The 17844-nt window shown below is 35.7% G+C and overlaps 2 protein-coding genes across 2 annotated transcripts; one reads left to right on the top strand and one right to left on the bottom strand.

Moving 5' to 3' along the window:
- Positions 1–2939: 2939 nt before the first annotated feature.
- On the bottom strand, positions 2940–6806 carry LOC120348361 (uncharacterized). Its single transcript, XM_039418480.2, has 8 exons — positions 5619–6806; positions 5377–5534; positions 4994–5135; positions 4844–4907; positions 4268–4538; positions 3916–4146; positions 3516–3557; positions 2940–3319 (listed from the first exon to the last, which is right to left on the bottom strand). Exons 1-7 carry the CDS (start codon positions 5665–5667, stop codon positions 3555–3557), a joined length of 918 nt encoding a protein of 305 aa, XP_039274414.2. The 5' UTR covers positions 5668–6806; the 3' UTR covers positions 2940–3319; positions 3516–3554.
- Positions 6807–7711: 905 nt separating this feature from the next.
- Positions 7712–14119, top strand: LOC120347327 (sodium-coupled neutral amino acid transporter 7-like). Its single transcript, XM_039417252.2, has 8 exons — positions 7712–8259; positions 8596–8794; positions 10291–10426; positions 11225–11375; positions 11738–11852; positions 12259–12406; positions 12487–12686; positions 13517–14119. The coding sequence occupies exons 1-8, from the start codon at positions 8017–8019 to the stop codon at positions 13705–13707; spliced, it is 1383 nt and encodes a 460-aa protein (XP_039273186.2). The 5' UTR covers positions 7712–8016; the 3' UTR covers positions 13708–14119.
- The last annotated feature ends 3725 nt before the right edge of the window (positions 14120–17844 follow it).

The following is a 17844-nucleotide window of genomic DNA, read 5'->3' as shown; positions in this document are numbered from 1 at the left end:
TCAAATCACTAACACCAGTAGTTTAAGACAAATGCAATATTATCCAAAAACAACAAGTATGAGCGTCAGATACTTTATTTCTAAACGCCACACACCCCAATGACGTGGCTACAAGTATTCTCTTTATATTCATTTACTAGTCAATATTCGAAGCCAGAAATATCTGGGTTACGAATATTTGCATCAGCTCACCATTTTCCAAAGTTTGCATAGCTGAACCAGCTGCCAAAGTAACCACTTTTCTGGATTACAGAAACACTTACTTTCACAATCCAACAGATTTAAGTGTCATTTTTGCACATTTGGCATGGTGAATGAGTACTTATAAGCCTAGAAGAGGATTGTTACGAACCCCATCAACTAGAATAATCCACTGCCCTACGAAGGTCACGCGAAACTAATCTAATACTTCAATAATTTGAGGTTACAAAAATTGTAATCTGAAACACTGAAGTACTTTATTATTTGAAATGACATATTATTCATTTTCAAATTTGAAGCCTATCCTTACCAGGACATTGCCCAAGTGGCATTTAGCCTGAAAAATCAATTGTATCCTGGTTTGGAGGATGCCTAAAGTTACACTTGCCACTTGGCACGCTTTCAAAATAGGATGATAAGTCTAAAATTATGAGGACAGCCAACTAAATAAATATTTTCCCACGCACGGTAAACACTACAAACTTATCCCACCTGCTGTTTTTGTTTGCCCCAGGCTCCCTCCCCGAAGCAAATAGCATTTTCGCTCAAAATATTTTATATTTTGACAGTTCTAATCTTGTTCGTCGTGTTTTCATGGGTTCACCAAGGACATTTAACTTAAATACGCATGATTGATTTGATTGCTGTATATAATTTTTTTTCCATATAAGGCCAGAAAAGGCGCCCAACAGGCTTGGAACGTCGAATTCTAGAATTTTGAATTTTCCGAAAAACGAAAGGCTGCCCAAGTTCGATCGGTTTCTTCCTTTGCTATTATTATAATGTAGCTAACCGTTGGGGTTACGTGAAACTAACTACCTTTCCGTTCTCAATGCCTTTGCGCAGGTGTATACGTATGCGTATAACGCAAGGATGCTATAGCAAGAGTGAAAATAACTATTCTGTTTAATTCAAGAGTCTTGCTGCACACTTACACAAATATATTTTTGTAACGTTTCGTTTGACCAAGGTCAGACTGACGAAGTCTTCTGTCTGAAGAAGTCAGACGAAACGTTACAGAAATATATTTGTGTAAGTGTGCAGCAAGACTCTTGAATTAAATAATATAAATTGCAAAAAAAATTGTTTGTATTTAGAGTAATTTTACAAATTTTAATGAAGGTAAATGGCTAATTTTGGTTTGTATTCAACGTTTTTTTTTTTGTTTTTTTTTTGGGGGGGGGGGGCATTAATTCATCAAAGGTCTGCCGTTAGTGGAGGAATATTGAAAACAATTTGAGAAATTCCAAGTGAGAATTCTCAACTTTGTCCACCATAATCGCCACCATCCTGTCCTGGTATTTAGTGATTTGATAGACTGATGTTTTTATTTACAGGTTTGAAGTCTCGAGTTCTAGCATCAACATAACATATCTGTGCACATCTGTAGCTGGTTACTGTGATACTATTTGAAAATGATGTATATCACATAAAAATCAATGCTGTTGCCGATGAATACATTTACACTGCTTTTTATTTCAACAAAAGTCAATGTTGCATCAATTATGCAAAACGTAAATCGAATCAATATTTCAATTCTCCGCGCTATATTTATTGAAAACCATATAGAAGTTCTTCGTGGAATTGAAACCCATGTAAGAAGTGAACTTGAGAATAAAAGTTCATAGTAGAGTTGATCACCATGTTAGAAATGACAAAATTGAATAGCCTCGGCAGTGACGTTTAATATATAAATTCTCGGTTACTAAAATAATGCTCGGGATTAGGTTATACCTGATATATATATATTCAGTATTATTGTTCGTAGAAAGCTATGTGTGCAGTCTTTAGCCATGGTAAGAAATATGATTTATTATAACATAGATCTGCGTTTAAACGTAATGAGCACACGTGTCGTTGGGGTAATTCGCAGTTTTTATGTAGGTACAAAATAAGTTGTGTGAGAAAGTATTTGTGGTGCCGTTTGACTAATATCCATTTGTAACGCAATATCAAATTATTGGATCATTTTTTAAATAAATGTGTTTTATTTTTACAAATCCTTGCTAAAAATTTGACTACTTGTAGATCCTGCTATTCACGACGATCAGGTCTCAACATCTGAAATTAGTTTGGCTTTGATAGCTAAAGTTATCTAACTGGAAGCATTTCAGTCTTCGTGAAAAATAAAATGCATGTAAACAACGTAAGAATATATGAATGGTTTATCACTCAAAGTTAAAGATACTATAAATGTTCGTATGCTTACCATTCGGATATTTCAAATATTAAATAGTAATTTACCACCCAAGCTCCCCATTCATTTTACTCAGTTCATCATCTTTGCTCCTTGTAAGCCTGTTTTATTGGGGGATATCTTCACTCTAACCAGGTTACGGACTATCTAATATAATCTGTACAATAAAGTTAAACTGTAATTTTCCATGCTACTGGATGGGAAAAATAACTTGCATATAAGAGCCCGGTGCTACTGAAAAGAATATTGTAGGATGTAACATATATAGTACGTTTACCATATTTTATCTGACGCATACGGGATTTTAGTGAAACAATTAACGTTAATAAAAATCCGGATTTTTGTTGAGTTTAATAGTACCCGGAGTTTTTGTAACGACCTCCTATCACAAAGCAAAACTTTTTGTTCTACCAGGATTTCATCTGAACTGCGACAAGGCGTTAAATTTGGTCTGTTTTTTGTTTGGTTCGCTTTTTGAATTTATTACTTGAAAAAACTTGTCTTCAAGACTATTTTGTCCGACAAAGATTAACAAGCCAAATGCAAGACACGAGTTTATTGAAAATTGAACGAAACACTTTAGAAAACAACACAATAGACAAAAGTAATAGAAAAAGATTTTTCGATTTCATAACGAAAACGTATCAGAAACAACACTTCATAGCATACATGATTAATCCAGGGCCATTGCTAGTTAAACGCTGTTCCCGGTTTAAACACGTATTATTGAAAAATGTTTTAAATCGCTATAACGTTACAATACTGATTGCGCACTCTGGCAAACAAAACAGGACAAACAATACACAATCAAAGAATAAAATTGTGAAAAAGAAATTCGCGCAAATAATGACAATATTAAAAACGAAAGTGCAGGTTTTTTTAATTTTTCTTCCTACAGTTTTTCGATATCCATGGTGCACCCTGAAACAAAAGAAGGAAATTTTTAAAATATTAATTCGAAAAAAAAAAATATTTAAAGCATGAATTGATGTTATGATAAACATGAAGTGAGAATTCATGATATATTTGTCAATTCAAACTTATATAAACCTGATTTCTGATGTCAGAATTTGATTTCTTTAATTTGATAAATTTCAAATACTAATTATATACATACCATAACTCTACTCTACTTTAATTCTTCTCCATCGCAGATTTACTGCAAAAAGTTGTAATTGAAACATTAAAATTAATGTACATATTCTCTAAAGATAATTAATAACAATCAAAGTAGCTTATGTTTATGTAGCATATTGTTAATATGCCCTCATGTGGTGTTAGAATACCCTATTATTTATTTAACTATTTCAGTATGATTTTGAACGATGAGCTGTCGATAGCACAATAAATAATAACACAAAATGAACAAAAAAAACTTCTGTATTCTTTAGATAGTATGTTCTACTAGAAACTGGCAACATGCTTAATATATGAATTCTAGTTAGTTCTTGAAAATTTGTGCATATGAACTTTAACTGCGGTTTGAAGTTTTAAAATATTTATGAAAATGTTTAAACCTTGGTGGAGGTGGAGACAGAGCTCGATGATGATGAGGAGAAAGAACTTGATGATTGTGCAGAAGCTGAAGCCGAAGCGGACGACTTGAAGCTGGCTGAGAATTTGCCACCACATCCAGTTGCCATTTTGCTCAAATCAACTTCGGGCAATTTCACGTTGGCCGAAGCAGAGACGCTGTGGTCACCCACAGAGGCAGTCGCTCCCGCGCCAGCACTTGCTGATACTTTGACCTGAATTGTAAATAAAGATCATGAAACTCATGAATACAGAATAAATTACCCATATTAAAAGACGATATTTGTTATGTGACAATGAATATAGAAATATTTACCCTTTTGGTCTCCAACTTACCTCTGGAAGTTTAAAGTCTAGGCAAGGAGCCACGATTTTTCTCTCGATGACTTTGGTTTCACACGGTACAACAACTTTGGTTTCACATGGTACAACAACTTTTGTTTCACATGGTACAACGACTTTTGTTTCACATGGTGCAACAACTTTTTTGGTTACTTTTGCGATACAGGGTTCGTCAACAATCACAATTTCGGGAGCTGCACATGGGGTGATACTCTTTTCACAGGCACGGTTGAGAACACGACCATTAGGCAAGCATGGTGCTACTCTAAATATACACAATTTTTTGCTTCAGACACAGACAAGAGCGTATAGATTTATAAAACCAGAGGTCTATGTCCGAGTGGGCTTTTTTGCTTGGAGTTTGAGTTCTAGTCTGGACATGTCATTTCCAAGTTTGGCAGTTTAGATAGTCATTAACCGAACCGACCGAACAAAGAGATTGGTTTTAGTTCAGGAATCGGGCATATAATATTACAGTGTAAGATGCAGAAATAATTTTAGTTGGGATGCGATTATGTTCATTGGAAAGGTAATTATAACAGTAATTGAAGATAGAAATCGGGTACCTACCTCTGGCTTCTTCCGACATGAGTACATCTCCAGCTTACGCCATCTACTTTCAAGGTGACGGGAGCTGTAAGTAAGTAAATATTAAGTAGTTGAAAAAAATATATCATTACACAAAATAGTGATTAAGCCGAAAAAAATCAAAATGCGGACCGTATCCTCTGAAGCATGGTTTTCTAATGACCTTCTTTGTTTGGCTTGGTGCATTGATCTTAGCTTTTGGTAGACTTATTGCTGGTCCTTTCAATTCTGCAATATTGCAAGGAATAGGTTCTCCGTTGACGACATCTCCAACCTATAGAAAATATAGATCAAACAGGAGTTAGGGAACATCGATGATTGTCAGTGAATTGGCAAGGGACTGAAAAACCATATTATTTTCTCAATTTGACTAATAATTTGGATGCTAGTTTTGAATTTTAGTTTTTGTTTAGTATCTGTGATTGAGCTTAGTAACTACTTTATTTCACCTCTTCAAGTAGCGATGGCTACGTGCCTAACATTTTAACTGGATCAAATATTAGCAACATGCTTACTTTAGTTTCTGCAAGTGTTTTCCCGTCGACACGAGTGATACTGTCTCCGCGTTCTGCCATAATTGCGGCAATCTCATCAGGGTCGGTCACAATTTTATCTGCAACCCAGCATCCAGCAACCTCATCGTATACTTTTTTGACAATAAACTTGCGGGATGCTAGAATATATATATATAAAATAAATGAGTTTATTGGGACTTGGAAAGTGTTTTTGAATAATAAAACGAAATAACTAAACTCACGAGCAGCGGCAGACAACCCAATGAGGGCAAGAAAGATCCACAGTTTCATTTTTGCTTCGGTAGGGAGGCTCAGTGTTCAGATGCACTCGTCGAGTTCTAGAATGGAATGGGTCATTTGCCGGCTCAATCCTTGCTATTTATATTTTTCTTTACGATATCTGAAAGCCTGCAGATCCGGAATGCTCAATAATCCTCAGATCGTAAGTGTTTAGCCAGGCAATGTCCTTGTGGGAAGTGGAGGATGCCATCTGATGAGGTTTCGTTTCAATCGATAACCCTTCTTTGGGTGAAGTGTGCCACGTTGCCAAATATTCGTACCAAAAACATTCGTTCACATATCGTAAAAAATGTGTCATATTGACTGGTATTCAATAGTTATTCATTTAATCAATCATATGTGATGGAAAGCGATTTGGAAATGTATTCGTTAATCCAAAATAAAAATTCTATAACATTGATAATAACCCGTAATCTCACTCTTCCACTAATTTCCATTATCGTAACAAAAGGCACCGTTAGACGTAAGCTGCAAGTTACTATAATTCCGAGATCAATGCAGATAACGATGCCATAAATGTCCACCGTGGTCGAGAAAACGCATTTACAGAGTGAACTGATTGAGAATATCTCTTACTTGAGAGAATCGAGGACTCAATTATAAATCGTTCCGAGGAGAAAGTAGCTCATCGTCTTGCTAAAAAACAAATTGCGCAAGTCACTTTTTGACTTTTTTTACGTTGGTTATTTATGTAATGCTGCGCACCTGTATGTTAGCTCAGATTTTTTTTCCAATGATTCTAATAACCTGTTTTGGGATTAGACATCGTCGGTACTGTGAATTACATACGTTTTTCGAATGTTTTGTTTTCAGGTTTGATGGATATAGTCAAGTTGGAAAATTTCGTATGTCATATGCATATTTCTGCGTAAACCGCAGTGAGCCATTTTGATGTTATATTGCTGTGTCATACAAATAAATTTGAATCCGTCTACGACAAAATAAAATCGAATCATTGGAAATTATTTACTCTCAATGACATAACAATATCTTTGGGAAGTTTCTTATGTGTTTATCAAAGCTTGCGTGATTGACCACAGAGGTCATAATGTCGGGTGGAGTTACACATTATTCAGTACGAAATACTGCGAGAAAGTTGACAGTAAATATTTCAGGATTCTCCGACGAGATTGACTTTTGACTCTAATGATGCCCTACTGCACCCAATTTACCTTCGAATGACGCGATATGTAATCGATATCTGCTCTACTAACTGACGCTAATAACGTTATTATTAGATAAAAGAATCGACGTGGGAACGGGTGTAACAAGACTATTTATCGAATTCATTTGTAATAGAAAATTTTTGTACTTTGTTTATTATGTTCGAAATCGAAAACGTTTCTATGATGATGTCATGTAAAGTAGAAAAATTTCGACATCAATAGCAGATGTGTTGATATATGCGACTCGCAAGCAAGCTAATTCTTGTCAGCAGGTTCAGCTAATGAAAGCCTTTTCGCATCTGTGCGCATTCGTATTCAATTTTCATTGGCAGTGCAAAATTATAAAAGATTGATCAATAAGTGTTGACCATAACCCGAAGTGCCGACAAACCTAAAATTTGAACTAGAGCGAATGAGAGTTAACTTCACATTTAGTGGTACTGCATTTTTAAAGTTAGAATTCGTTAACATAACTATGTTGTTGAATCTGAAACAAATTTTAGTGTGGTTGTGTATTTTAATTGTATCTGGATAATGAACTTGTTCCATTTTTACTTCATCAGTTTAAAAACGTACTTTCGAATGAGACCTGTACAAGTGACTGTAAAATCAACACTTTAGTTGGAATCTAGAATATCAATTCAATCTCGCAAAGTATTAGATTTTGCTGACAATCGTTTTGCGTACCTATCTCGCGATAATCCGCTTCCGATAAGTGCTAGGTAATGCATTTTGAGATAATTAGAGCGTCAGAATGCTTATAAAATCGAAAGCAGACGTATGCCGCACGCCTGATATCAGCTGCGCGTGGCTTATTATTTTCTCATTTTGAGCGCGGTATTAGCTTCAGGCGCAAGCACCTTGTCTTATATTCATTTGGCAGACAAAGATATTCGGGAGAGATGAGTCGTTAACGTTAATATCGCTGTACATAATGTGGTATTTAATATAGCTCTAATTCGAACAAGGGTTTGTTCAATTTATATATCTTTGAAACAGCTGCATCTAGGAACGATAAAAGTACTTTGAAACTGCATGACTTGTTCTAAAAACTATTGTAACTTCTTATGTCCATTCGGTAACCGCGTTCCATAGCGATCAGACTTGATGTTCCAGGTAAGTTATAAATATTGCTGTGATATTTTGTTTCAGAGATTTTAATACATATAAATAGATGATGGGAGACAGAGAAGAGAGACGACCTATTTTAGCTATAAATGAACCGATACAAAATGGCTACCGCAGTACTGAAACTGGGGATGAAAAGGTTGAACTGCCTGATGTTGACGAAGGAAAAACTTCAACACCTGCAGCAGTTTTTATAGTGGTTAATGCCGCTATGGGTGCAGGACTTCTCAATTTTCCAAACGCATTTGGACAGGCTGGTGGAATTGGTCCCGGCGTAGCGATGGAACTGGTAAGTGAAGTAATATTTTGCGCGATATTGCAGGGTAAACATGAACATACTTTTCAATGACTGCGTAACAGCTTTGTTTGTGCAAATCGCGCTCATGGATAATGACTTACGCCTACGTTAGGTCAAAAGAAATTACGTAATGACTTAAAATTTCATCCGGGTCTTCGCTTTGAGTAAAGTTGTATAAAATAAATTATGAATTATAAATACCTTAAGGCCAATGCAACCTGTTGCGTTACCATACTATTAATGACGAAATTGCGGTACATGACATGAATATGAATAATTAATTAAGTTATTACAGTGCAGAGATTAAATGAATACTTTCTTTTTTAGATGTTTCTGATTCTAATCGTCACCAGCCTTTTTGCTTTAGCATATTGTTCTCAAGTACATTCAAGCAACACATATCAATCTGCAATCGAAGCAACTTGTGGAAAGGGATTCGGTATCGCGACCGAAATATGTATAATAGTGTATATGTTTGGCACTTGTATAGCTATGGTTATCATTATTGGAGATCAATTTGACAAAGGTACGTAAAACGCAATCAATCGCTAATTGCGTCATGTTGGAGCTTGGTAGTTCAATTTCCTTGTAAAACCTTGTCAAATGCTTTTTATTCATCAACTATGTAGGTTATGATACACGGTAATTGAACATGAAAACTTGTACTTAAATAACGTGGGATAGTTCGGCCAGGATTTATCACTTTCCCCTCACCAGCTGTCACTTGAAGCCTTTCTCTGCGGGATCTTCCGCTAAGATCTGGTAATGTCGCGCGCATTTCAACCGCTGCGTCACGTGTTTTTGATAAAATTGCGACCGATCGGCCTTTCGGTTAACGACGTAATAAAATTTGCATTTATCGCACGATTGCATAAATAGGACAAAGACTGCATAATTGCAAAAGTCGTCGTCGCATCACATGACCGAGTTTTAAACTTAATTCTTGAAATATTTGCTCTTTCATAATGTGGGTAACACCGTCGACTTCAGCTTTGATGTGTGTACTACTGCACAGTGAATCAGAGATGGTATATATAATGATGATTTGACGACTAGAGTTTCCATCTCATAGATCTATGGTACACATTTTCCAACTTTTTTCACTTCCTTCGCGCCACACACGAACTTACATCACTATCATTAAACCATTTTAGGAATCATTTGGAATTCAATTTTCACACTAGGAGTATATTTTTTATCTATTGTATCTAAGTTCTTCGTGGCTGTTACCCCGGCTCGGGTTGTTTTTAGTCATTTCTTGTTGACACGCACCCAAACCAATAAAATGTCGTCTGCATTGTCGCCTTGTCGGGAGGAAGTCCTATGTTGTTGACGTTAATCTTCACAAGCTAACAATGACTGCAATTGAATTGGGTTAACTTTGTTTGTCTAAAACAAGATCAATGGGGATTATCGAATTTAGAAATCAATGACCACTAGATAGTTTGTTTTTCTAAGCGAGAGTTTGTGTCTCTTTGAACATGCGCCAATAAACAAGTTTGACTAAGATCCTATCGCGTTGTGAAATTAAATCTCTTTTGACGAACATTTAGGGACATTGTCGGTGAATAACGAAATGCATGCTACCAATTGTTTTCATACCCGCACTATGACAAGTCAAAAATGATTTGCATGACTTTGTATTGGGCTCAATGTACCTCGTTAACATATTGCATGCGTGAGGGTCGTAGTTAATTAATTAATTAATGGGTTAACGATCCAAAGTCAGTGTCTACGTTTGTAGTCTCCATTGTCGGCGAAGCATGTGTTTCATCTGGCTATTTATCTGGAATCATAATAAGATGAAGCCGTAAATCATACGAAATTCAAAAGAAAAAAAAGTAAAGCCAATTAAAAGTATAATTACCGTGTAAGTGCTCCGTTAAATGAACACACCAAATACTTTTTCGTCCAATGTGATCAATCACGCACATATCGTATGTTTAACTGACTGGCTAGTGGCCATGTCTATGATCATACCCCGACCCGAACTTTTTAATACGACAATACCTTCTTTTACAGTTATGGAAGCCATAGTGGGAATCGATTTTTGTCATCACTGGTACATGAACAGAAAATTCACAATGTCAGCGTTTGCAATTCTAATTATACTACCGTTATGCATACCAAAGGATATCGGTTTCCTAAGACACGCCAGGTAACACCACTTTAAATTCAAACTATAATTGGGGTTGAAGTATGAAATGCAGGAACCTGAGAACCTTGCCCAGACTTGCATCAATGTTTATGTTTTATGAAAGTTCATTGAAAGACAGTTCACAATCCCAATATATTCTGAATGAATTGAACATATCACTATGTCATAGAATAGGGTTTGTGGGAAGGATTTCGGAGGTGCATTTTTGAGCTAGCCGTACTAGACCTTGATGAAAGGTATACTTTATGATAAAATATAGTTGTACACCTTCGAGATGTTAATGTGAAATCCCCTGCTCTCAAACGGGACAATCATCAAATGAAATTCAAATAAATATTCCTGAAAGTGTTGTTTTCTGTTCTAGTATCTAGTGTCCCACATAGTCTTGGTAACACGGAATTAACAGGACACGCGCTGCTTTTGTTACATGCGATAAATGTTATCTGTCTTGGAAGGCGGCGTTCTTTCTGTGCAATCATAGTATTATCTTTTTCTAAGATCGCAAAACCCTTTTTCTCATTCAACCCAAATTGAGTTCTAGTTTATTTTCGCACTCATCTCGATAGTGAAGCTCTCGACAAATTCTTCGTGAGTTTATCCAGTTTAAGCAACTCATGAACGTGAATGATGTTTAATTTAATTATTCACTTCGTATTTAGCCACAGTTAGCAATAGCTTGCTAGTCCATATCACAGTATAGGCCCGTTGAATTTTATCCGATTATGAGCGATAGATGAAACACTCTCGGCTGATTTACCCTTTATTCAGATTTTTGATATGCTCCTTATTTTCCTCCAGTGTTATCGGCGTTATTGCAACCTTGGTTGTTATGTTTACTGTTGTCATCAAATATTTTACCGAAGACCATCACCCAGTACATAACCCTCGTGGTAAAGATAGCTGGGGAATGACTTTCAGTGCGATTCCTGCTATTTTCTTTGCTTATCAGGTGAACGAAATTTATATAAAAAATATATATATCTTTGAAATCATATATGTATCTTTTAGTAATTTTTTAAAAGCATGTTATATATTTCTGGAAATCCTGGTTAATAGAAGATCATTTGGCAATTTGATACACCATTCTCTTACACATATTACTTTGTTGGCCAGGGAAGTACATATCACATTATATTACAATATAATTTTTTATCTATAAACGAATATCTGTATTTAACGAAAAAAATTAAGCCACTTCAAAAGCTGTTAATTTAATTTTGATCAAGCCGAATTCTGAAGTTTGTAATCATCGTATAATTTTATTTTTCATTTTGTCAGACTTGATTTGCTAACATACATTTTCTTTTTCAGTGTCACGTTAGCTCAGTCCCAGTCTATGCAACATTAAAACGTAAAACAATGTCAAACTGGTCGATTGTTATTGTAAGTTCTATGGTATTATGCGCCACTACATACACTGTGACAGGTTCGTACTTATTAATTAAACCCACTTCCAACTCAAGACAATATTTTGCCACTTGTGGTATTGGCGTTCAGCAAAGTAGGCGATTAGTGCCCAGCCTATTTCGACCAGTAGTAAACAACAACATCACACACCAATTGTTCATCGTTGCCTGCTTCATTTACTCACACGCACCAAACTGTGAACTTGTTTTGTTTTCTCGAACCGCAATCTGCTGAGATTTTTATTGTTCAATAATAAACTTTTAATATAGATAGAACGTTATACAGATGGAAATCGGTATTTAGTTGTTCTGAATTCAGAATGCATTCTTTCCATTTCATTTGTCAATATGAAATGGATTTATTCTTTTTTTCATCCGTATCTACGAGAAACAAGTTATTTACATGGACTTATTATTTTTCACCAGGAGTTTTCGGCTACCTGACATTCGGCGATGCCGCGAAGAGTGATATTTTACAATCATATGATGCTAAAGATTGGTTTGTCATTGCTGCTAGAATATCAGTTGTAGTTGCAATGATTACATCATATCCTATTTTGCAATTTTGCGGACGGTGAGACTTTTATTTATTATAATTGTTCATACTATTAAGAACCAAATGCCTCACCACATTTCTTCTGTTTGTTACAATAGAGCGGCGCTTATCACTCTTCTTTCAAAGACTGGAATGACGACTTTGACACCTCCACCCAAGCGCGAAAAGATTCGTCGTTACGTCATAACGATGACATGGTTTTTCTCTTCTTTGGCATTCTCTCTTCTCGTTCCTAATATAGGCGTGGCGATAGCAGTCGTAGGCGGGATTGCTGGATGTTTCATATTGGTGTTTCCAGGTGAGGGATTTGGCAAGACAAAAATTTGGATCATTTTGTTATTAGGTTGTTGTTATCGTTTATTCTTTTCCTGTTGTTATTGTTTTTGTGGAAAAAAATCGCTGTTCTCTTTAACTACTGGACCAATGGCTTTATAATTTCGGTGGTTGAAGATTGTGTTTATCACTTTTACTTTTATTGATTTCAAAATTTTTCTTAGGCTTCATGGGGTTCGTTTTTGACTTCTAAATGTTGTTTGATGACGTCATCAAAATTGTTCATTGTTGTTCCGCGACTGCATTTTCATTTCATTAGAAGTAAAATTTTTCGTTTTAGCTTTCGTGTCCGTATATCTGAGAAATGCTTTCTTGGTTAAGATCTATAAAATTAAATAGTTGAAAAAAATAGCTGATATAAAGCATTCTGTTCTGGTTGAAGAAAAGTTTCTTGGGTTCGTCGATTATGCTAATGGTTTCTGCACCCGGCCATTATCATACTTTGCTTTATTCAAATAATCAGATTCAGCAATAATTCCAAAATCGGATTGATAAAAATTGGATTCCAGATTTAATTCCCGAGACACGGAATTTTGAATGTTGAAAATTTGGCTTTCGCAAATTTTTTTTATCTTCGGTCTTCAATTCCGACTCTCATATCCGAGGAGTTCTTTAATTTCCCTCCAAGTAGAAATACGAATCTGGACAGCTAGTTTTGGCTCCACTTCTAAAAAACGTAGAAGCCCAGATCAACAACTCTGTTTTGGGATGGTTAGGTACTGACACGAAAGCACACTACTGTATTATACGAATTGACAATTTAGTTGCTAAATCCAGAATATCATTTTTCTACAGGTTTCGCTTTAACGAGGATCATTCTCGACGATACATCCCCAAAGACACGCAAATCCTATTTTCTTATGGGTGTAGGCATGCTCCTGTTTGTCGGTGGAATGTTTTTATTTGGAGAAATCACGTGCCGAGCCATCATCGATGATGTTCGTGACACAGACCCAGAATTGTCTAGTAAATGTTATGAAAGTTAACTCGCCATATTTCTTTTACCTTTCGTATTAGCGTTATTCAGTGGGAAGTATATATACCAGTTTCAGTCTAATTTAGAATGAAGTTGATAAGTTCTATTCGCTTCCATTTGCATTTGCTACATATAGATTTTTACCTTCGATTTTACGAAATCAGCAACGCAAATGCCGTACCTAAATCATGGTACAATTTTTGGTATTCAATGCGTATGATCAGACTATATCAATTGACGCTCCCATATTGTGCATTTTCTTGTATTTTATCTGTCATTTCTACCTCTGCATTTTTATGCTTCGTTTCTTTTTTGCATTTATTTATTCCCCTGTTTATTCAAGTGTTATCTTTTATTGTGTATTGCTTGATTTCAGTTTTGATTTTTCCATTTTTATCGCGAATAAAAAACTTTAAAATTGCTGCAACAATTCCTTAATGGGTCAAAATGGACAGCATCGACACAATTCTTCCAGTCCAAAACACTGTCGATTTATTTACGATGCTATTTGGTTCTCAACAACTTATCAGCATCATAGTAGACTGGCGTACAGGATTCTATTCGACCAACCAATCGTCACAAATATTATTTTCCTAACTCTAAAATAGATATATATCACTTTACTTCAATATCTGAGTTCATTATTGCAGTGGTGCTATCTTCATAAATATAGGAATTTACAGAGGAAGATATTATATGGTTTTGACAAGAATTTGGAGTAAGAAAAAGTTCAGAGCAAATCCGAAAATACATTACTACGTAACAGATTTTGCAGGACCAGAACAATAGTACTGCGCGTGTTGTTGACAAGCAACCAAATTAACGCGAATTGATTGTTCAGTTAACAGTAAAATTATATCGTAAACGAACGAGGTGCTATGAATGGAAGATTGTTTGCGCCATCTGATTGCAAAAAAATCTTAAAATTCACAATCATTTGTGTGTGAAAGATGATCACCGGAAATTGAAAATCTACCAAGGGTCTATGATTTCTATTGATGTGATCCAATGACGTTTTCCACACATTATGATATTGAGTATATTAATACCTTTACTTATAACTGACGTGATATTATCTTTACAGTACTGTTTTGAACTATATGGCGTTATCCGGGAAGACAAACAACTGATCTAACAAACAAACAAACGAATGTGTTCCTGTTAACAACCGATACAAGCAGCAACCTCATCATTCATATATGTGTAAAGGTTGATAGATTATATAAATACAAGTATGCATAATACTACATGTCGTACCACAGATTAGCTTATATCGATGGCTTATATATTGAATCGTTTTACGCTTGATATAGTAATCGAAGCTATTCAGCGTATTTTTAATATATATATATCAAAAATTAATTTTTTAGAGTTTGTATTCCTGCGAAGAAAATGGAACATCTCAGTTAGTTAGAGACAGTTGCCAACGCGTGTGACTAGTGATAGGTTTTCCTGTAACTTCTAGTCAATTGTTATTGCCGCATGTTTGTTAACAGCTGATTCGAAGAATAGTTTTTGCGCTCTTTTTATACACTCGCTCTTATACAGGAAAACATATACTAATCATTACAATAACGGTTTAGCAAAACTATAGGATGTAGGGGAGTGAGATAAATCCTAATATATACCAAAATTGACGGTGTAGAATAAATCACATATGAATTGGCATTATTTTTACTCTATGTAGTTTATCAAAACGCCTATTGCCTATACATTCGTAAGTATATCTCCAGGAAATTAAAATCAGTAATTGTATGTATACCAAGTGTAGCTGCCCCAAGACTAAGACATACAGGATACAGTATACGATTTTTTTCAACTTCTATGTAAGAAAGAAATGGTCTGCGATTAGTACATATATTCGTAATTATCTAACTATTTTTTTGGAAATCAAGCAATAAACGGGAAAGTTATTGAGCCAATGTGCCACATATGTACTTTTTAGTGCAGCCTATTTTAGGGTAATAAATTCTGGGACTGATATAGAGATATATACATACCTCAGTGAAGTCATGAGTGTATCGCTGCAAAAACAGCTGATGTCGACTATTTTACACCGTGCAACGTGACTGAGAATTATAAATATATAGTTAAACAAATAATGCAGGTCATGATACCTACTTGGGGCTGTAATTACGTGAGTCGTTTGCTGAGAGTGTCTGTGTGGGTGTTTGATATGTTTATTTATCGGCAATAATAGGCGCCCATCAGGATCTCCGCTTATACTCAGACTCGCGTCAGTATATAGGCTATCGCGATGATCCAATTTGTTTTAGTCCCTGTAGCTCTTGGCATTTTAGTGGTTAGTGGTAGTGGTTTAACTTCATTCGGATATAAATCTTTCTTATTTCTGAGTGCCCGACCACCTTCGTTAAAAATGTTACGGCAGCCAGTTCGCCATTTTGACAAAGCAACAAGTATCAGCGCAAGAGGCTCGTATTGCAGTTATGATTGAAAAAAATGGAGAGCGGTCACAAACGGCAAGAACTTGTAATTAAAGCACGGAACGCTAAAATAGTAATACTGGACAGCACTATCGAAGGCCTTAAATGTCCTAAAACGGGTGAATTAGATGAAACTGGTTCATCACAATCAGAGTTTTTCGAGATTCGGGGTAGTCAGAACATCATGAGTGAGTTGCAGGAGTCGTCACGGTAAGTAGGAATATGTGTACCACCTCAAATCAATGAAAAATCAGGGTGTTATCTGGAGTCTGAGCTTTGCTCCGAATCGGATGTCGATGATGCGATCTGCATATAGCGAACAGCAAATACATTTGTTCGCTTTTGTGCACTGGACATAGTTTATTTTCGATTCACAAGTTTGATGTGATTGGGCTTACACAACCGATATGAACATTTATTTCATTACATAAAGTACACATTACTGTATTTGATGTGGTATATGTGCAACATGCTATTGGTTTGTCGTGTGCGATGTTCTAGACAGCGAGATGTATGTCAACTCTTGTACAAGTTTTGTGAGTATTCAATACATGTCCTTGTTCATTTTCAGTACTTTTATAGATAACTGTGTTGTTTGAAGAAAGGCTTAGACGTAACGTACAACCGCGCGAAGTCAATTTTGCTAAATAAGGAAATCATTTCGTGTAGGGTTATGTCTTGTATGCCTACAAAAGCTTCTATGGGTCTTAACGCGTTTCAAGTATTGCTATTTACCCAGTAAACCATGATTGATTTACCTGCAAAAAATAATTGCGATTACACGATGATCGGAATGGAAAATGTAACTTGTGACACGTAAACTGTCGAAAGCATACCCGATTATCAGGGAAGCAATCTCGCAATTTTAATTTTCGACGTTGTTAAAGAGATAATGGCCACAAATTGTCAGAAAACTAGAATTTCACAACGGTTGGCGCGTTTTTTCGCTATTGCCATGAAAACGGAACATCAATTCGGACTTTCAGTGAAACGCACATAAATAGGGTGACAGCATAACCCACGTTAGAAATTTCATCCAGATCGGTCCAGCCGTTTAGACGCTACAGCTAAACACACAGACAGACAGACAAACATACAGATAGACAGAACGGCTGAAAATGAGGGTCTCCTAGAGCGGTGATCCAAAAATATGATAATACAAATACATACACAGGCTTGGCAGCTCCTTTGTCGCGATTACTGTTAAAGTGCTATGGTAGTGTATTATAACATACTTTTTTATAAATGTGTTTAAAGTAAAATAAAAAGCATAAAGATTCTTTGCAATGAATTGTGGCACTAAACCAGCCCGCTAATCCGGCCCGCGACGCTTCACTGAATTTTATTTACAAAACAATTTTATTGACGATTATATTCTTTACGTAACAGAATTTGTTTTGAGTCACTAAATTATATTATAATCTAACAAGTATATAATTCACAATCACTCGTTTAATGAACCTATAAATTGCTTATAATTAGACAAATGGCAACAGAACGTGACAAAGTTGATGCTGAGTGTAAATGGTTTATGGGCGCAGAAAATATTTAAATTATCAGACTTCGCGCGCTGCTTGAAATTTAACTGAAATTTGTGTGAAAAAATCTGATTTATTGGCCATTCTCTCGGTTTGTAACTTTCTAAAAATATGTGCGGCCCGCGAATGACTTGCAACCTTTAATTTTGGCCCGCGAACAACAAA

Source organism: Styela clava, chromosome 1 (genome assembly GCF_964204865.1).
Source record: "Styela clava chromosome 1, kaStyClav1.hap1.2, whole genome shotgun sequence".
NCBI lineage: Eukaryota > Metazoa > Chordata > Ascidiacea > Stolidobranchia > Styelidae > Styela > Styela clava.
This window is presented reverse-complemented; position numbering and strand designations above follow the sequence as displayed.